A 21,992-nucleotide genomic window follows, 5' to 3' on the forward strand; every position below is an offset into this window, starting at 1 on the left:
ACATTCATTCACCCAACCTGGAAAACATACCTCCAGTCTACCCACTTCTCCCTATCCCGACTGCTCGCACCATCTTCTTCCTGGATTTCCACAAAAGCCGCCTTCCGCTCTGAACTGCCCTTCAGAAAGATGCTGTCGACTGCCAGTCACTCCCTCACCCCCGGACTTAAACCACTGGATGGAAGTAAGAATCTTAAAAATCTTCAGGCATTAGAATTTTAATTTGACAGGCTAACAATTTGTAGGGGGGAAAGTGACATGTTACCTCCAGATAACTCCGAAGGAAACCTCAAAAGAAACATATGAAATTAATTCCCTACCCTATCAATCCTGTTGAAGAAAAGTACTGTTGGGCAACTGGACATATTTGGGAGGATAAATCAGGTTCATATTACTTTCTCAGTGCAGCAGTTTAGACCAGGGCTTAACAAATGCAGCATTTTAAGATTATTCAGGGATTGCAGGATGAATAAGAATAACTTTTTGCATCTTTTAGTTGTACCCAAATCACTGCCAAGATGACAGGGTGACAGCAAAGATTCTCAATCTCAATTTGAGGAAGAGTAACATCAATGTCTGAACTTCGAACTAATATTTCGAACTTCTTCTTCCATTTTAAGCCCACAGCTGTTTCTTCTGAAGTTCTCCACTGTTCATCCTTCCTGCCTGCTCACATCATACATAAGCAGACCAAGACATAAACACAGAGTCACGAAAAAACAGAAAAGGAAGAATCTGTGTAGACTAAAAATTTATAGTTTTTATTTAAAAGAGAAAATTATTTTGAAAACCTTCCAGGGTCTGTAAAATATTTTAGTAATAATAAAAAGAACTAGGGAGAAATATGCATAGGTTTAATTAAAAGGTTGACTCTCTAGCCTTATTGTGGATTCTCAAAACCACCACACTTATTCAAAGTGAGGATGTTGCTCTTTTTTGAAATGAGGTTTAAATATATTATTCAGGACCCTCGGGAACAGTTCCTACCATCTGGGACAGAAGGACCTTAGATAATATGGTCTATTTACCTGGTGCACATGGTAAGAAAGGGATCCAATAACAATGGGTTCCCTTTTTGCTGGGAACACACAGCAGGTGGTTTGTACTTGATTTTCTGCTAGATTTATGCCAAAGAAAGCCATTTAAATGAGCATTCTGGAATCAATGCCCTGCCTCTCCTCAGGGCCAGGAAGATTTCAGAAATTCATCTCAGGGAGCCAGGACTGGTCTCAGTGAGTATTTGTTAGCTTCAGCTTGTTCATGGCAAAGGCAGGCATGGCTACCAATTTTTTTTGCCGGCTGCAATATTCTGGAAACTGCAAACCTTAAGCCTGATGAACAAGAAATTATTCTGAATTACAGTGTCAGAAAGAAGAACGTGAAGCACCCCCTCAGTATTCTGGGCAAGCATCAGAATGATCTGAAAATGGGAGAGTCATCCTTGTGGTAATTGGTGGCTGAATCTGCAGTCTTGGGAGCAGCTTCCTGGACTCCAGGGATTGCAGTAAGTATTTCAGGGGCAGAAATGTGGTCTATTCTCAAGTGTAATGAAAACAAAGCCTACAGATGACCAACTGCTTTAGCACAGACACATCGGCTCTCACAAAAAACACCAAGATGGTAAAAGACCTCTCGATGCACAAGAAGAACTAGTGAAGATAGCGAGAAACCACATTTATTCACTGAAAAGAACAATCAGAAGGAGTCAACATCAGCAGGCATGGTAATTCTGACTGTGATGCTGACCACCACCAGGACCTCCCGTCACAACCAGTGAGGGCAGATGCCATTTACTGGTGATGATGCATTTGGCCTGCACTTATCTAAGTTATATTAAATTATCTTTTAAAATCCTCTCAGCAATGGCATGAGGATAAAATAATTTCTACTTCACAGAGGAGGACACTAAGGCTCAGAAAAGTTAAACAACTTGTCCAACGTCACATAGTTAATTTGTGGTGAATCTGAAACTAGGTCTGTGTCCAGAGGCCCAGCCCTTACCCCGCCTTTCAGCTGGCCTCAGTGGAGTACTCACTTGAGCGCGTCTCCTAAGCCATCGCCTGCACAGTTCTTCTGGGCGTGGGGGGACTCTCACACGGTTCTGTTTAAGGCCTACTGCTGTGACAACCACTGCTAAAATTCATTCACCAGCAAGTGAAAACTGTGGCGGCTTATCAGAAAGTTATCAATTCTCCACTTCATTTCAAAAAACAGTACAATCAATTTTAAATTATCTAAAATGAACAGACACTTTCAAATAAAATTCATAAGCTGCACAAGAGTTTCAAATTTTAAAGCTTTTATTTAGTAGCTTCATCTTGCAAGGTCAACAGGTGATAGACATGTTAGTTTGGGTAGACTACTACAAACCAGCGAAGGTGATGGATTTGTCCATGGTTACCCAAGCTTTCAAAACCATAAACTTCTATGTGGTCATCTTAAGCCTCCCATCCTTCCCAGAGAATAAAGAGCAAGCAAGTCTCACCTAAGAACACAGTGTTATAGGTCTATTATTCTTCAACTTTTCACTTTCAATCAGGACATGCATTTGTTACTAAAAAACTGCTGAAAGCACAATTTCAGGGCATCCTCTGCATATGAATTAAACTGGATTCCCCTTTCCCTGGCTTTCACCCTTCCCCCTAGAAGTAACAAGAGGCCATTTTTCTGAAGGTCGTCTGAACAATTTCAAAGGCTATAACAAATCAAAATGTTCCCTGCATCTAATATCAAACGGGGCTGATGCCAACACTTATTAGAGAAATCAGATTCAAACTTCCCCCAACCCCCTCGACCCAACACACACACACACACACACACACATCCAACTTTGAAGTGGGAAGAATGCAGGGATCAGAAATTACCCTGGAGACAGCTCTGGCTGTCTTTGAAGGATTCCTTTGATACCACCATTTCTTTTCCTCTCTTGCGCTCAGAGGCTAAAAGCTGCCTTTTTTATTGATATGGGGTAATTAATGAAGCTATAGCATTAACATAACCTAAATCCCCTAATAAGATAAATTCAACCAAGACACTTATATTTTTTCAGTTAAGTCTGACTGGTATAAAATCAGGACAATGGCCAGGTACTCACCTTAAATCTTGCCTTTTAACATGCTGAGTCATGGCTCTTGCTACTCCCTGATTACAACCAATAGCAGTAAGTTTTAAAAGCGTTTTTATTTTTTATTAGAGGAATCAGGCTACTGGTGCTTGGTATCAAAAATATGCACCTCAGGTAAAGAGACAGGACATTAGGGTAGTGGTGGTGGTTGTTACTGCAAAGCACAAAGCAGTAGCCTTGCTAGGATGGATTCCGATGGGGGAAAAACCTGCCGGATCTGGAAACTGGGGGTGGGGCTGGATCACTACTATAGCAATAGGGGTAACTAAACCTTTTAGAATGTGCTGGTTGCTTTGGGCTTGGAGGACACAGACAACTGCATAAGCAGAAGTTAAGCCCATAGGAGGCTTTCTCAGCCACGCCCCATGCATCTGTGGCTGTGCTCCAGGAGACTGCAGCAAAACACTCGCTGCAACCACTTAGGCACCAACTCAGAACAGCAAAATTGCAATCAATAATTTGTTCTTGCAGACCACACCTCAAGCTCCAATGGCTCCTTCCAAACATTCCATTTTATTTGGGATGTGCCAGACATTTCAACATATTAATTGCACTAATGCCTGTATGTATATAAGTACACACATACCAGTGTCGGTACTCAAAATAGAACACTAATAATGTCTGCATGATTTTATTTTTATCATTTGAAAAGTGCTCTGAAAAAAAGAAGGGGCTAATCAAATTGGTTAGGATTAGGTTCTGGGCAGAATAGTCATTTGAGAGCTTCTCTACAAAATGTAGTCAATGCACCCTTTAACAAAGGGGCCTGTTCCTCCCATCTTGCTATTTCCAGTTTTAGGGTCTCTGCTTACTGCTCCACTGTATGCAGTTGTAAAAGAGGCCTGAGGCTTCCAGAAATGTTGCACCACGTTTCTGATGCCAACCACAGCTGAGATCCGGTTCCTACACACATACCCATTTTCTTTCTGATGAACAGAAAAGCCAGGCTAATCTCTCACCGGGAGAACACGTGTGTCTCCTCTATCCTCTGACTTACTCATGACTTCAACTCCTGTTGCTTCTTTTAGTCCCCATTTCTCATTTTTGATTCTCTACTTTGCCATTCCACTAAAACACTTTCACATCCCGGTAGGCCTTCATTACCCCTCCCCTATGACTGCGCTTCTACTGTCTTCCAGGCACTGAGGCACACCCCAGGGACAAAGGGTCAGGATGAGCTTATGCCCTCAAAAAGCTCCTGCTAGATGCAGGTGTGAGACCTGGCTCTGTATGGCTGTGGGCAAATTACTTTACCACTCTAGGGTTCAGTTTCCTTACGTAAAAAATGAGTCTAATGGCAGTACTATGTCAGGATACTGTTAGGAGGATTTGATAACCACTAAAGCTAAGTTTGCTTCGTGTAGTGCCTACGAGACCAAAATATGCTAATATTGTTAGTATTTGCAATTTGTATTAATTGCAAGGTAGACATGTAAACCAATAGTCATGATGTATTAATACCAGTACTGGCAAAAGGCTGTTCAAAATTCTATGTGTATAGCAATAATGAAACCTGGGTCTGCCACTCCAGAGCCCATGCTCACCAGCATGGTGCACCTACAGGAGGCTTCTGGGAAGATGGGACAGGAGGGGAAGGAAGCGCTAGTATAAAGGGAAGAGTAAAAGTTTGCCAGGTGGACTAGGAGGGGTAATTGGCCCATAGCAAAGGGCACAGAATGTACAAATCTGTGAGAATCTGGCATGTCCTGGGAGCGAGAGGCTGGAAAGTAAGACAAGATGTGTATGAGAATGATGGCAGATGAGGTCAGAAAGGAAGGTGGGGCCCAATCATTAGGCATTTATATGCCTTGCAGAGGATTCTGTATTTTATTCTGCAAGCCAAAGTTTTCAGAAGTGTTCTGTGAAATACCAATGTCACAATATACGCCAAGAATAAAGAAAAAAAGAAAGAATTTGGTGGCCAAATAAGTTAGGAAAATACTGCCTATTATATATTCCTCTAGAAAGATTCATAAGCACAAAGCAAATTACAGTAAAGAAACCTACTGAACTTTCTCTAACCCAGAGTTTCTCTAACTTGTTTGACCATGAACTGCTTTGTGCCTAACGTCTATTAATATCCTACTTTCCTACTTGGGGGAGGGCTGCTTTGGGCAATGGGGAGACAGTGAAAAGCAAGAGAATCATACACTTGCACGTGTATTTTAGGAAGACAGCTCTGGAAGCCAAGAGAAGGACAGACTGTGGAGGGAAGCAGAGCTGGAGACTCAAAGTGAGGCGCTTGTGCAGTTCTTCAGAGATAATGAGAGCCGGCGGAGTGGGGGTGGACAGCAGGGGCCAGTGTGAGAAACATTTAAGAGGGAGAACTGCCAGCACCCACTGACAGACTAGACATGAGGGATGAAGGGAAGAAAGGTTTAAGCAATTAAGTGGTGGTACGTTAACCAAGATAAAGAAGAGAAGAGGGAAAATGAGTTTAGGGAGAAAGATGAGTTTAGTTTTGCATGGGCTGAACTTGCGGGATATCTGGGAAGAAGTCTGATCTAGAAACAAATCACGGTGGGGTGACATGGGTGAGAGTGGCCAAAAGGAATGGGCAGAGGGAGAAGAAAACTCTGGGAAGCCAGGAAGTCGGGGGAAGGGGGAAAGGAGGCGTCACCAGAAGGAAGCTTTAGAATTACTATACACATGAGACTATTCTCCAAGTCCCAGTTGTAAGTGCAGAATAGAAATAATACTCACCATTTAGTGAGTATTTACCAGGTAGCTAAGTGCTTTATGCGTATTATTTTGGACACTTTCAGTATGGGGCAATTAAATAAATAGAACGTTAAAGGTATCATGTAAAGTAGGTAAAATCTCCACTCTTTATAATCTAAATGCAGATTATGCTTCTTTTGCACCCTGAGTTTGATAATTCTAGCAGCATGGTCCTGATTACTACTTAGTTTTTATGTTCTTTATCTTTCTAATTCACTTGTAAGTCCTTGGCGAGCAAGGCCACGTTTCATACCAGGTATGGCTGTAAGGTTGTCAACCTTGAAAAAACCCAACAAAAATGGCATGTGTAAACACCACTGTATAAATGTCTCTGAGGGTATACGCTACCCAAGTGCTGCTTCTGTGGCTGACAGTGTGGAACCCCCTGCAAAGCCACCGTGCTCACAGGATTACCCACTTTACATACTTGCTCCAAAGACATTTGGTTTTTCCAAACAAAAAAAAAAGGGAAACTTCCCCTCAATGAACGATTGGCTCTCAATGGGGAGACTTACAAGAAGTTGGCATAGTCCTTGGAGGAACAGTAGCTTCCCACATAGACAACACTCATGTGCAACGCGGAAATGCTGGGTTACTTGTTCAAAACACAAATCTCATTATGTCATGGGCCGCTCTTCTTATACAACACACTGCTATGTGTTAAGCCACATTTATCACCTTTTTTTGAAAAACATTATATTCTCATTATAAAGTGGCTGTTGGGTGGTGAGTGCTAGTACCAACAAACTCTTAAATTTTAAAGAGATTCCTGAAGGGAATGGAAGGCTCCTGATGGGGGAGGGGGTGCCGGGGCTCAGTGCTAGGGAGTGAGGAGTCAGGGTGGGTATCCTGGGCTGGGTGCTCATCACAAACACAAATGAAGGCTGTCAGCTCCTATTAGCATCCTCTGATGCTCTGTAGAGCCATATGGAGAGTGTGCAGTCAGAAGAATTAGGGGTTCACACGGGTGAACTTTCCATGAAACAAATCACCCATGGAAATAACTCATCTTCTTTCAACAGCAGTATTCAGTATGTGCTGCTGTTTACAGGCAACTTCCTGAGGGCTACTTGTTAGTTTCATGGAAAAAGAGTGTCATCAGGTGGTATCAAACTAACTCGAATTTTCCTCATGGTTCTAGGAAAAGCAAAACGCTGAACCCTGGGCTATTGATGAGCTGCTTGACTTGGAAAAAAAAAATCCATTTCCTCAGAAGACACGTTTAATGAGGCAACTGGGGTCTAAGGTGATAAATTAGAAATTCAACTAAGGCATCAGGCTTAGAGGAAAGAGCAGAGGCTTGATGAAAAATGCAAGCACAGAGAATGGAATGTTTTTTTGTAAAGTGTTCATCTGACAAATCTACATTTGTTGATCATTTCAGCTATGATTGCTAGTTTTTAATGTCATTCATCCGGGACTCTACAACATTTGCTCTAGGATACAGAAAACAAAGGGAAAAATAAGACTCCAGAATGCTTACCTTGCCATCTTCTGTGTAGACATTTTCATTATACCCCTTTACTATTGTTCGATCAATGAACAAGCTCCGCATGACGACAATCACTTTCAAAACCTTTCCCAAGGTCACCTGTCAAAATAAGTGCATACAAACATGAAAGCTTACACTTGAACATGCAAATCACACGAAGTTGGGCAGGACTATAAGAATAAACTATCACCTACTTATCCTGTTTCTGAAAATGCACAGGGGACATTCTGAGGAAAGTCACAGTGCTTGCCCCTGTACATTGGAGGGCAAACTCTCAACCACAGCAAGTTCTTCTATAATCACTTAAAGATGTTGCAGGCTCCGACACATCTAACTACCCTGAATTTATCTATATTTTTGGCTTATAAACTCTTAGGATGAGTTTCATATGTTTACTTTTACTGAATAAAGTAACCCCCCATCTTAAGATTATCTTCTTCAAAGGCTAGGATCCTATAATTCGGCATTCTCAGATTTAGTGAGCACATTTACTTTCATATGATGTCATGGCCCTGTGTAAACCTACGGAGTATGCGGAGAGTACACTGTAGAGAGTAAAGGCAGGACCCAAATGCCCCTTGGTTGAACGATCTATTTATAATAGCTGATAAAAAGTGGAGAAACAATACCAAATGAAGTCTGAGGGTAAAAGGAAAGTAGCTGAATTTTATCTCCAAAAAAGAAACATGATCTTGGAAATACATTTAAGTGCCTTTACTCTCTTAGAACTTGAGCATGTATTATGGTAAAAAAAAAAAAAAAAAAACAAAACCTAAAAAAAGTGCAGTTTCATATATGCCAGGGAAAAAAGAACCTGCTGTGCTTGCTGGAATAGGCTCAGCACCAAGAATAGAAACGACACCTTCCTTTCCTTTAGGGGTGCTATGGTTTGGATATGGTTTGTTTGTCCCCAACAAAACTCACGTTGAAATTTGACCCCCAATGTGGTGGTGTTAAGAGGTGGGGCCTGGTGGGAGGTGTCTGGGCCATGAGGGTGGATCTCTCACGAATGGCTTGGTGCCCTTCTCCAGCTAGTGAGTTCTTGGTCTGGCGGGAACGGGCCAGTTCCCTGGATAGTGGGTTGTTATAAGGCCAGGATGCCCCTCGGGCTTTGCTCTTTCGCACACGTCCATTTCCCTTTTGATCTTCTACCACGCTGTGACGCAGTACAGCATGAAAGCTCTCACCAGCAGCCGAGCAGGTGCCAGAACCATGCTTCTTGTACTTTCCAACCCGCAGAACTGTGAACTAAATAAGCCTCTTTTCTTTATAAATTACCCAGCCTCAGGTATTCTGTCATAGCAACACTAAATGGGCTAAGACAAAGAAAGGGCTCCTGTAACTTTTCTGATACTTTGCTAAGCCTTTTCCTTTCACTTCATACATGAGACACTTGAGGCACACCCTGCCCAAGACCCACCCAAGGCCCATGGTCTGGGTTGTTCCGATGGGGCTTTGACATTACAGAATTAGCTGAAAGAAAGCCCTGCTAGTCTGCATGTGACAAGAGCCTCAGCCGCCAGTGGCAATCCTGGTCCTTCCAATCTCACCCACTGTCAGTTTCTGGGATGCTACCTTCAACCATCCTTTCTTATTTCTCCATCCCTTGCAGCTTTTCAGCTCATTGTCCCAAGAACAACCTTTCTCTTTCCTTGATTAGTGCTGGGGGGATCAATGAACACCCTCAACATGTGGTTCCTTCAATAATTTTAAGTGCTGGGTTGATGTCACTATTTTTGTGTATGTAAAATGGTAAAGAATATAAACAGAGTAAGAAAAAGATATGATACATTTATTTACATTTAAGGGAATACTAGTAAAAAATACCTTATTTCTGTATAGTATTTTAAAATATTGTCACACTAAGTAATATTCGATGGGTCATTTTTTGTGTAACTGAAAAGCACTATCTAAGGAGGCCAGTAAACCACAAAAGCAGGATCAGCAACTCTGTGTTTTGTCAACAAGCAGCCTATTGGAAGGAAGGGAGGGAAGGAGAGCAATCGAGTTATAGTTTTTTAATTACATGTACTGAAATCAATGGCTTCTCACACACCTTCTCTAAGGGCCACCATTTTCAACTGCACATTTTAATTCTCTTTGCTAATAAGTGTAGATAACTAGCTAATTGTTTCCTAAAATCATCAACTCTAGCTGACTTTAACTGAAAAATTGCCTTAGTAATTTCTTAAGTTTCTTAAAATGGAGTTCAGATGAGATTGGGCAGGCTTGGGGTGGTATGGCCATAGAAAAGATGGATTTCAGAAAAACACACTAAAACTTTTATATTTAAAATATTTAAAACTTTTATATTTTGTTTTAAAAGTTAATTTTGATATTTTAAAGTTAATATTAAAAAAGTTAAAAAATAAATGTTTACTATGGAAAAATCTAAAATTAGAGGAAAAAAGAAGATAATTGTTCAGTCTTCCCATACAAAGATAGATAATCACCATAACACTTAGGGTATTTTCTTTTAATCTTTTTATTACCAAAGATTTATGGCTTTTGAATTTTTAACATGGCTATAATTGCAGCTATATACGTAAAATTTCAAATCAAATTTTTACTTATAATGATGACAAGCATTGTTCCACATTGCTATGCAGTCTTACAAAATAGTGTTAAATGCAGCATGGCATTCTATTGAGTGGATATACTATAGTTTCTTTAACCGTTCTCCTATTTTGGACATTTAAGTTGCTTCCAGGATTCTCCTAATATAAATATGGCTGCAATGTGCACTTTTATTCATAAAACCTTCACTATATTTGGGATCATTTCCTTAGGATAGATTAGCAGAATTGTCATTACCGGGGTAACAGTACTAATATCTTAAGGCTTTTGATACAATCCACCCAGCTGCTAACCACAGGGTTATGCCGACCAGAAAGGTATGAACACACTTATTTTACTTTGTTCTTGTCAGCAATGGGAGCTATAAAATCAAAACAAAATCAAATCTAGTAATCCTCCCCCTGAAATACCAGTTTGATTTTTAAAAACCTTTATTATGGAAGATTTAAAAACATACAAAAGTAAATTAAAGAGGATAAAGAACCCCCACAGGCCCATCCCACCTTCAATGATGACCAACTCATGGCCAGTGTTATGTCACCACTTCCTTTTTCCCCTCCCTGCGTTATTGTGAAACAAGTAACAGCCATGATATCATTTCATCTGTAACTATTTCATTACATATATCTAAAAAGAAAGGACTCTGAAAGCAAAAAAGCATAATTCTGACACCATCCTACATCTAAAACAATAATTCTCTAACATCTTCAAACATCCAGTTCAGTCAGTATTCAAATTCCCAGTAGTCTCATAAACACCACTTTAAAAAAGTTTGCTTATATCAGGCGCCAAATAAGGTCCACACAATCTGACTGACAGACACGTCTCATAGGTCTCCCCCAAACTCCAGGTATCTCCCTCTCTACCCCCTCCCCCATCTTATTTGTTGAAGAAACTGGGTTATTTGCTACAGAGTTTCCCACGGTCTGGATTTTGCTGACGGGGTCCCCGTGGTATACTTTAACATGTTCTTCCGTACTCTGTATTTTCTGCACATTGGTAATTAGGTGAGATTCAGGTTTGATTTTCTTTGGCAAGACTGCTTCTGGAGCTGTAGTGGTTTATGAAGTGTTGTGAAGTCTTGTGCTGGTTTACTTTTAGTATATTTCAAATTCATAAAGCTCTATGAAGTTTGTCAATTCTTATTTTTTACAGAGCCAGAAAGGATCCTGGAGCTCATCTAAGTTGAACAGGTATAGATATGTGGCTTTTTGAATTGTTACCATGGTCCTAATACACATATTTTAAAGCCTAACCTTTTAGGGCTTTGGACTCAGGTCTTGGCTCTGCTACTGGAAAACTTGGCCCACTTATTTACCTTCTCTGAACATCAGCATCCTCCCATCTAAATGGAGACAATGATCCTCCACTCAAAATGACGGTAAGGAGCCAACGGGACAACGCATCAACAGGGGAGGGCATGGGGGGTGGGGCTTGGCACAGGCTCAGTTCTTAGTGGCAGCTATTGTTACTCGGCCCAAACCCTTGTTTGGACTTTTGCTGCAGTGAAATGATTTGAAGCCAGTTAACATAAAAGCTGGAACCTGAAAGACTGTGAACTCCAGGTTGGTGAACTTGCCACTTATGTTAATCTTCCCTCCTGTTGTCATATCCCAGGTTAAGACAAGCTGCTGAGAGTGAAAGACAGTTGTGCTGGGCCCTGCAGAATGAACAAAACTGTGGGGTCCGATGAGTGACCGCTGAGCACAGTCAGGCAGTTTAGGTGCCACGTGCCTGATCTAGCCTGACCTCGCCAACCCCAGTGATGGCCATCCAGTGTGAAGGTCAAGTGCTTGTACTCTTGCACTGGGCTTCAGTCCTAACCATGTCACTTCCAAGTAGTGTGACCCAGGACAACTCAGAAAACTGCTCGTGCCTGTTTACTGAGCTTTGAAATGTGGAGGGGCCTGTTGAGGAAATTTAAGAGGATGATCCACATAAAACTAGTGGCTAGCAGTGTGGCGCACAACAAAGCTCAACAGCTGGTTAGCTCTCCTTTTTCTTCAGAGTTTGGTGTAGTAGAAAGGGTAACACTGAGCCCTTCCAGCCCTGCCATCAAGAAGGAGGTTAATACATGTTCTCTAATGTTCCGTCCAGCCCTAACGTCGCGCTACGATGATTCAGATTCTCACATATCTGGAATGTGCGGGTTTCTACCGTATCGGAATGCACCAGGTCGTAGTGACCTTGGACTTTTGATCGACTGATATGGCAATGCATCACATACAGGCCAATGGACATAATTCCACAAACTAGCCAATGCTGGTCACTGTCAGAAGCAAAATGCCCACTGACAGGGGCTACAGGTTGGTTCTTGGCAAATGCTATGAGATACCCAAATAAAAGCTAATGCCATCTGGTAATGAAGTGGGCTTGCTGTTGCCAAGGTAACACTTTTCTATACCGAGCAGCACATTTCCAAAGAGCTCACTCACTACTTATTGTAAAGAGAATCAGAGGAGGCACTATGCTTCCTGAGTAGGAATGAACATGCACTTGAAAAGGAAGCTGAGCTGGCCTCCTGTGCTGGTCGTAACCCTTTCAGAAGTGCATTTAGAAATGCTGCCACTGCCTAGCCCCTTGTCAGGGTCAGCAGCCTTCTGGGCAGCCAGGGCTGAAATTGGCAGTCTTCTCTATCTGGTCTTCCAGCAGTTGCCTGCCAAGCTGAATTCCATTAAAAGAATTTCCAGTACAGTGTGGCAAGGCAAGGTACAAGACAGGGAAGGAAAAGTGGAAGAATGTTAAAGGTTAATAGAAGAAGTATTTAGTTCAACTCTGCCAACAACTGATGTCTAACAAAAACCTAACAAGTCTGCTGGTTGCAGTGTTGACCATGTAAGCTCAGAAGGTGAGAGAAGCTGATCACTTAAAACCCCATTCCTCCAGAGCATGTGCAGGGGGGAAAGCACTTTGAGACTGAGCAGTATCTATGTCTAGGATTCAGGGGAGGTCAGCTGACCAAAAGCTTACCTGCATGAGGAACTCAGGACCAGATGGCACCCCTGACCTGGCAGAAAGCACGTGTGTGGGAGGTGAAGGGGGACAGCACAGGATTTGTCACTTAGACAAACTACTGTATGTCTGAGCCCTGCTTTGCAGAAGGGGTATGTTATTAAAAAAAAAAAAAAAAAAAAGAAGCCAACTATTCATATAAAGCCATCCATGAATGTTCTTTTCCACGTACAAACAAGGTAAAAGTCTGATACGTAGGTACACTTGAGGGGTCTTGCTGTAGGTTAAATGATGTTTTTCAAAGTGTAGAAGGAAGGGAGGGAAGACAAGGGAAGGAGGGAGAGGTGGTGGTGGGGGGAAGGAAAGACAGGCACACCTAAAGGAAGTTTAGGAACTGCTTTCCTTCAGTACAGTACTAAGATCCTTCTTTGTACTAATTCCAAAGAAAAAACCAGATTAAGGCGAATCATCCCAATAAGCATTTCTTTGTCGAGTAAGTGTTTTTGTGCTGTGTGCAACACTGGGCAAGGCCACTGATTCAAAGAATCATATAACTGTAGAGCTAGAGAGGATTTAAAAAATCATTTTCTCCAACTCTCCCATTTTCAAGGGGTAAACAGTGGCCTAGGAGGGTTAAGAAGTATCAAATATGGCTCCTACCTTAAGGGTGATAAAACCAACATACGGCCTGAAACAACTGGAGGGTACCTAAGTGCTACGTCATGTGGAGCTTCTGGTGTAATTGAGGAATTTTGAGGGAGGAGGACACTGCATCACTGAACTGTCTGGCACAATCAGAAAACGCTTGGTTCAGTGCCTGCCCACTTACTGCCCGTTTTGAAAGGGTGGAGTTGGTTGCACACAAAGAAGTCCCCAAATGGTGTTCTGTGGGATTCTTCTCCAAGAGATGTTCTTGGGTATGGTCTGAAAAAAATGCTCAGTGCCACCCAGACTTTTCATTGACTCCTGGGAGTTTTCCTCTCCAAATAATGCAGACTTACTTACTCCTTTGCTCTACGACAAGGACAGGTCCATGCTCATGGGGCTGCAGCTTATTCCTCTAAGAATCCCAGGATGTAGCCCAGGGAGTGTCTTATCTCCATTCTTAATAGAAGGAAGCTGAAGTTTTGAAAGATTTGAGTCCAAGGTCATTGCTTTTCTGTGCAGGTCCAGAAGCTGCTTCTTGCTGATTCCTCATCTCATGCCTGGCCCATCACCCTACCCCTGTATCTCTAAATCACAAGTAACAGTGACCAAAGAGCCTTGAGTCACTGAATCCTCCAACCACCCCGCAATCCTCTCTTGGACTCTGCTCATAAACCTTGCTTCACAAGACTCCAAGCTTCCCTATAAATAACTTTATGTACATACTCCTGACCCAATCTCTAAGATGCTAATACAGTACTTGCTTCATTTAATTTTAGCATTTAAAAAAAAAGTTAGCCCTCTGCATTCTGCACAGCTGCTAGGTATGGGTAGCCCTGACAGATTCGTGCTGGGTGGAATCGTTCTCTTAATAGCAGGCCTCGAGAAGCTGCAACAGCAAGTGGATGAGGGAAACTGGCTGTTGCTTCTTTCTAGGAAAATTGTAAAACTGGATATAGCCAAGAGAAAACTGAGACAGACCAATTCTGAAAAGCTGAAACTCTGGCAGAGCTGGGGCTGAGAAGATAAACTGTCTGCAGTGTCTTGGAAGAGGAGGCCACTGGTATGCAATGAGGACAGTAACCAGATCATAAAAACAAAATGGGGCTATGTGACTTGGAAACCAAGAGGGCAACTTGAGGGACTGTCCAAGATAAAACTGATGTTCTTCCAAGCTGAAGGTCACTCATTTTGCTCAACGGAACGGATCCAGTTGTGCCTCTGATGATAAAAAGTAGCATAACATAATGCAATATATGGAAGGAAAAATGAAACTGAAGAGTGACTCCCATGTATAGACTAGACTCGAGATACAAAATCGTCATAGCCCTAAGAGGTGAATTATATTTATCCTTTTTACAAGGACCCAGGAAAAATGAGGCAGGTAAGCTGACTTTATGGTCTGTTAACCAGTAAGTCAGAAAACCTACTTTGACAGCTAGGCAAGAGAGCACGGGAGTACGGACTCAGGGAGGAAAAACAGACCTGAGTTTAGATCTCAGCACTGTTCCTTCCTGGCTGTGACCTTGGGCATGTAAATTACCCTCTTGAAACCCCAGTTTTCTTGCCCATCAACCCAGGAGGGAATGACACTGTACACATGAGATGCTTAGTTAGCACTGTGACCGAAACAAGGTGAGGGCTCTGTCAGTGGTCATGCTGGCCTACTCCCACCTTTCCTCTGGTCACGGGGGAAAGGCAGCATAGGACAAGGGCCGGGGACCCAGGTTTAGATTCTGCCTCTGCCATGTATTGAGCAGTGTGGCCCTGGGAAAAGCAACCCACATGAGCTTTCGCTTTCTCATCTCCTAACTGGAACCCTCTTAGGGACTGGTCAGCTAGTGCTTTTAAGTACCCAGGAGAGTCACTATTGGCACTCAGTGGGCACTCATGGTATGGTAGCAATTTATTAGCACTGTTGTCTTTATTTTTAATAATTATAAAACACCCTGCCTAACAAGACAAGGTTTCTTTTCTTTTCAGAGATGAGGGTCTCGATATGTTGCCCAGCCTGGTCTTGAACTCCTGGCCTGAAGTAATCCTCCCACCTCAGCCTCGTCAGTCACTGGGATTACAGGCATGAGTAATGCCTGTGCCCAGGTCAGGGTTTATTTTTTGTGAGGTGGCTTATTCCATTGATGAGTGAATTAGAATCACTTGCTAACGAACCCTCAGTGTTAACAATTTGGGCACTTCTGACTTTCCTTAACTCCTTCCTCTCTTCTAAATTCCAAACTGCCCTGGTTGGAGGGGAATTTCATCACAGAGGACAAATCCATTTGCCAAGTGTCATTAGAAGGTTTCATGACTAGGAAGGGTTGTGAAACAATTTTCTATTTTATATTATAAACATAAAATTCTTCACAATCTTTCTATCTCATCTCTCTGTCTCTCCCTCAACAATAACAAAAGTTCACACATAATACAGAGAAATAAAGACAGAACAGAGAATTGTGCTTCCTAATCTTGGTTTCATGCTACCTCTGGGCTTCCCCTTGCAGTGTTATGGAAAATCCCTCTACGTTGTCAAAATAAAATTAGTTCATTTAATTTATAAAACGTATATTCAAATATATAAAATATAGCCCTTCCAAGGAACAAGAATACAGAACTAATGCCAATGCCTGTACAAATATAGGGCCTCTGATTCCAAAAAGATCTTATGTGAATAAAGGGGGATACAGGTTAACTGGCAAAATGGGAAGCTGCTGTTTTCTTGAACATACGGAAAATGTCAATGTCAAATTGCTCCTAACAGATTTGAGGAGGAATCCTTGACAGCACACATCCTTCACCTGTACCTTATACTGAACACGACAGTAATGAAGCCCACCCCACACAATGTGCCAGTCGCATGGAAACCACCTGCCACCCAGGGAAGCAGCTGTTTTCTGTGCTGGGGCAGAACCAGCGGGCCAGAGCTAGGTACCTGGTACACGAGCCCCACATAATGGCCTGGTAGAGAAGGCTCTGCCTCATACTGGTTAGGCCAGTTAAACTGCCTCCTTCCAGAATTTGGACTGGAGAACATGGAGAAGACTGGGAATAAAACATAGCACCAACACGAGAAAGAGGCTATCTAGGAAGAGGCAGGGTGGGGAGGAGAGAAGGGATGGGGGAGAGGAGGAAGGGGGAGACACACAGGTGCACACCAGAACCTAGAGCTACCTTGGATTGTAAGGCTTGCCCTTCCAGTTCCTTCTTTCCTTCCATTTATCCAGCAGATATTTGTTAAATACATGCTGTGTACAGGCGAGGCATCAGGCACTCTGAGAGATAAATGAAATAGACATTCAAAGAGCTAACAGTTTAGAGGAGAAGATAGGCAACAAAGAAGTACATAAATATAGAAATATAAATTACGAAGAGTTATAAAGGAAATGAACAAAAGGGGGCCAGCTTAAAGAGAGATTATTTAGGTAATACTTCTGAGTGAAAAAATGACATTTAGATCAGATCATTCAATTATTCATTTGTTCACTCATTCACTCAAATACTTATTAAGCACCCACCACAAGCCAAGTGCTGTCCTAAGGGCTAGAGATGGAGCAGCGAATGAAACGACGTGTGCTCTTATGCTTGTACATTGTTGGAGGGGAGGGGACTGTGGGTAGACAATAAACAAACAATATTTGATCGACATGGGACTGTGAAGACAATAAAGCTGGACAAAGGCATTGGTTCAAGTTTGGTTGAAACCTACTGGTCAGACCAAGGTCGTTCATGTCTAGTGCTGGGGCACAGCCTCCTGGGCTGAGGGAGAAGCATGTGGGCGTCCTGGGCACAGAAGGAGGCTGGCTGGAAGGCGAGAGAGGCCTGCACTGGGCACAGGCAGGCCAAGCTGACCATGAAGAGCCTTTGAGGCCCTGATAAGGAGCTTAGTTTTGTCAGGGTGAAATGGAAGCCACCACAGGGCTTTCAGCAGATGAATAATATGTCTGATGTGTGCTTTTAAAAGAACACCCCTCTGGCTGCTTTGTGGAGGGATCAGGAGAAGGAATGGAGAGACCGTGAGAGGGGATGATGGCAGCGTCAACTAGGGCAGTAGTAGTAGAGACAGTGAGAAGCCACTGGGCTTAGGAACTGACATGATTTGCTGATGGACTGGGTAAGAGAGGTGAGGAAACTAAGGAAGCTTCTAGGTTTTTGGCTTGAGCACCAGGTAAATGGTTTTGCTATTTATTGAGATGAGGAGGGAGGAGGGAAAAATCAGGGAGGGAAAAAATTCCCTTCCTTTTTACTAAGTTTAAGATACTTTTGAAATATCTAAGTGAAGAGATGGTAAAGGGCAATTCAGTGACTGGCTCTCACAGCTGAGGGCTGGGCTACGGACAGTTCAGGTTTATGAGTGATCTTAATGGGCTCTCTTTTTCAAGGTGGCCTGTGTGAATCTCAGGTGAGATGAAGGCGCATCCTAAACTCACATAGGTGCTCAGGGATGTTCTTCCCCAAAGAAGATGGGCCCATGAACTTATATAGGAACTGTCCTCTGACAAGGCAGATTCAAGTCCAGGTGAAGGTGGTCCCCACACAGATCTGCCACTTGCCACTTTTGTTAGAATGGTACATAGTGCCCTCTGTGGCAAAGCTGGCTCTGTTAATTCTTCACTTCTTCTGTCGATACCCTGTTAGGCAGCACTTGGCTTTTTAATATTTCGTCTGTAGGATGTATGCCAACTTGACCTTGATGTAGAAAATTTTAATTCAAATCAATACATGGACAAGGTCACTTTAAAATCCAATTAATATGAATGGAAAAATATGCCCCACAGTTCTGTGAGCTGAAAATGGAACAGTTGCAAGTTAACAACAACAAGAGACATCCACACAACCCTGTTTGGGCTCTTCTGTGTTTGATAATGCAGCTATCTGTGTCCTTACATACATGCAGGAATTGGAATACTGAAAAATTTTTCTTTTTATTTGCTTCTATTTAGGGTAGCTTAAAATTAAACTGTAGTGTGTTTGAAGAAAAACATAAAATGTACTGAAAACTGTGAATTCCTATAACCTGATTTTAAATAAATTAAACCCTGGACTTCAACTCACCTAGCAACCCCTGGAGAAATCTAAGGCTTTAATATGGTTTGAACAGTAGCAATTTGCATTTAAATAGAATGCATTTACAAAACTCTTTGCAATGATAACCATAACATATGGGGAAACTGAGGTGCTGGTATTTAAGAGTCTTGCTTATTCCTATAAGCATTATATGACCAGGACTCTGCAACACTTTCTTCTTAAATTTACCACTTCTACCCCTATACCTTACTCCCGATTAATGAGAAAATTTTAGTTTACACCAAGAATTAGAGAATTATGCAACAAAGGATAGAAATGTATTATTATTACTGGACTCTTCTGTATCATTCTCTTTTCCTTCTGTTTCATTGCTATCCCATTTGGAATCTCAGCTTTTCTACCTCTAAACCACATTAGAAGAGAATACAAATGATTAAACATCCACCTAAAAAAGATAAAATTGCTTCATAACTTCAAGGAATGACTGCAAATTATGTAAAATTTGAATGTGATATTGGGGTGCCAGTGAAATATCATAAACCTACTTCTCAATGTATTTACATTGTGTATTTTTTAAAAAGGCTGCTGAAGAGCCCACAGCTGAGTTGTACAAGGGAAGCCCCAAACTTTGCACGGCTTTTTCAGTATTCCCAGGGAATCCTCATTGATTTAAAATGCAGATGTCCTGTAATGCAGTGCTGAGAAGAGGAGCTTCCACCTAAACAGTTACAGCTAAGGTCACAGACAACTGTGTGAGTGTTTGCTCACCTTTACAGATTACACTGCAGCAACAAATTAAAAGCAGCCCAACTCTTTGCAGCCAAAGGACAGGGTTCTGCCTTGCATAATGTCTGCTCTGTCCTGTCTCCTGGACTGGTTCGGAGGATCATTTTGCATTCTCCTCCATTCGAAAATAATAGAAACCAGCAGACTTCCCATCTGCCCTCCTCCCCCAACCTCCAGTTACCTCATCTGCTGCTAGTATTAATGCTCTTCACACACTCATTATTCTTTAATGATGCCTGTTTGTAAATAGCAAGATGGGATGCAATTAAACCATGAGAGGCTAAATAAACACACATACTAATTAGGATCTTTACAAGAGATTTTTTTTCATGTATAGACTGGAATTTACCTTTCATTAATCTAACTTAATTGCAATAGTGCACCAATAAAGAGTCAACACGAATTAAGTGCTCTAAATGATTTCCCCATATTAAGGGTGAGCAAGTGATCCTTCCTTTGGGTAACAAGCCGTAGGCTGCAGGAGAGGACTAAATGAGAAATGAGTGCCACTAAGCACTAGGAGAAGGATTTCAGCAGTAAGATACGGAATGCCAGTGCTTCAGATGCCTGAAGTTAATGAGGTCAGGGTCACAGGTTCAAATTGTAGCCTCACCCCTCTTGTGAGCCAACAAGCTTTGCTTGGTCCCATGGTAGCAGATATCACATCACCCCTTACATGTGTCAGCTTTCTGTCACTGGTTCTAAGAGAGACGGGAGCAAGGGTTTGGATCAATTGGTTCAAATCCATTCCCACTCCTGGAATAATAATGCCCAGTAACATCTGCTTTGTGGCAAGGCAGTAGATATTTCTGTAGGAAAAGGACATCTGTTATTTGCAGGAAAAGAAAAGTTCTCATGTTTTAACCTTTGATTCTAGAAGGTGTGAAAGATTATATACACTTGGCAACTAACTTCAAGCAGAATATGACGGTACATCAACATTAGATATAATCTTTTAGCAAAGATCTTAGAGCACCTAATAATTTATTCATTCAACAAATGCTGACTAAGCCCATCCTAGGTAGCAGGCGTAGCACAGAGTCAGGAAACTACTGCAGGAAAAATGTCACTAACTCCAGAACACTTTCCATCTTTGACATATTTTACTTGCCCTTCCCTAATCACTGCTGCTAATCATCTATCATCTTCCTCTTTTTGTCAAACACGGACATGCAGGGCTATGCAGAGGTCCCCACTTCCCTTCTGCACCCCAGGCTGAGCCAGTGGCACCACTGGCGTGGAACTGGCCACTCTGAAAAAAGCCAGGTCCTGCAAAGTTCAGCAGGGTAAGATGGCTGAGCCGACCACCCTGAGGAACCAAGACTCTGCATTAAATGATATGACTGAAAGGCCAGGCGTGGTGGCTCACGCTCGTAATCCTAGCACTCTGGGAGGCCAAGGCAGGAGGATCACTCGAAGTCAGGAGTTTGAGACCAGCCTGAGCGAGAGTGAGACCCTGTCTCTACTAAAAATAGAAAAATTAGCCAGGCGTGGTGGCGTGTACCTGTAATCCCAGCTACTTGGGAGGCTGAGGCAGGAGAATTGCTTGAGCCTAGGATGCTGAGGAGGTTGTAAGCTAGGCTGATGCTATGGCACTCTAGCCTAGGTGATAGAGCAAGACTCCGTCTCAAAAAAAAAAAAACAAAAAACAAACAAACAAACTATATGGCCAAGAAAGCCATTAGATTCTTGAATTCCTAATTTCAAAATAAGGATTTGGGAAGTTCTCCATGACAACATTTCCCAAAGCGTATTCCATGAAAAGAGGTCAAATATATCTGGGGAACCATGTACACAACATTTTCCTCTTCACAGTGTATGGAGGCATGGCAAAGGCTCTGAAAAAGACTGCAATTAAGGAACTTGCTCAGCTGTGTTTAACCTGGGAGTGCTTCCTAAACTTACTGTGCATATTAATATTAACTTCCTTAAGAATTAGTGCTCCAAGAAAACCACTTTGGGAAACACCGTTACATTAGTATCAGGAAAGAAACTATCTTGCCTATACAACCAGTCACCACCAGCCTGGATCCTATTTTCTCAGTTTGAGACTACACCTGCTCTCATTCACTCCCCACTTCACACCCTGCAGGTAGAAGCATGAGAGCAATGCTGCCCCCCAGTCCCTTACCCCAGAGTATGGAACCCACCAAACCTGGTTCACTGTGCAAAAAACCAACAGAGACTCCAAGGATAGAAAATGGCTCCCTGACAGACTGTGGATAAAAATCTATCAACTGTAAGGTGTTTAATTGCTCCCAGTTCAAGAACTTTTAAAGATTCACTTTTAAATTCATTTTTACAGTTACATCATAAGTCTTTGAAAACCTAGTCTTGTAACAGCATAACCAACAACTCTCACTTAATCACTCTGGTAGATCACATATAATAACAAAACAGAACTAAAAAAAAAAATCATTCCATGTTAGCGAACAGATGTCTAGCCCATTTGCAATTAATATGACCCACTTCCATACAATCAGACTGCTTAAAATTCCTGGAACAAGATGTAAAAGTTAAGATGCAAATGTTCTGATTTTAATGAGAATGAATGGAAACTATAAAATCCTCTCTCCCTTTGAGGGTAGGTACAATCTACATATAAGTCCCAACTGCACACTAAATTTATCAACAAAACAATCATTTGATAAAGCCGGTGTGTGGAGGAAGAAA

The 21,992-nt window shown here is 42.1% G+C and overlaps 1 protein-coding gene across 2 annotated transcripts in view; it reads right to left on the bottom strand.

Moving 5' to 3' along the window:
• MED27 (mediator complex subunit 27) overlaps positions 1–21,992 on the bottom strand; it is a 197,033-nt gene that overhangs the window by 24,578 nt on the left and 150,463 nt on the right. The window contains exon 5 of one of the 2 annotated variants that reach the window (XM_069474770.1): positions 7,329–7,436. The exons of the other annotated variant lie outside the window; for it this stretch is intronic. Within the exon in view, the coding sequence (XP_069330871.1) occupies positions 7,329–7,436 (108 nt within the window). The remainder of the gene's footprint in view (positions 1–7,328; positions 7,437–21,992) is intronic. 2 annotated transcript variants of the gene reach the window in all.

This window comes from Eulemur rufifrons, chromosome 7 (genome assembly GCF_041146395.1).
Source record: "Eulemur rufifrons isolate Redbay chromosome 7, OSU_ERuf_1, whole genome shotgun sequence".
In the NCBI taxonomy this organism is placed as follows: domain Eukaryota; kingdom Metazoa; phylum Chordata; class Mammalia; order Primates; family Lemuridae; genus Eulemur; species Eulemur rufifrons.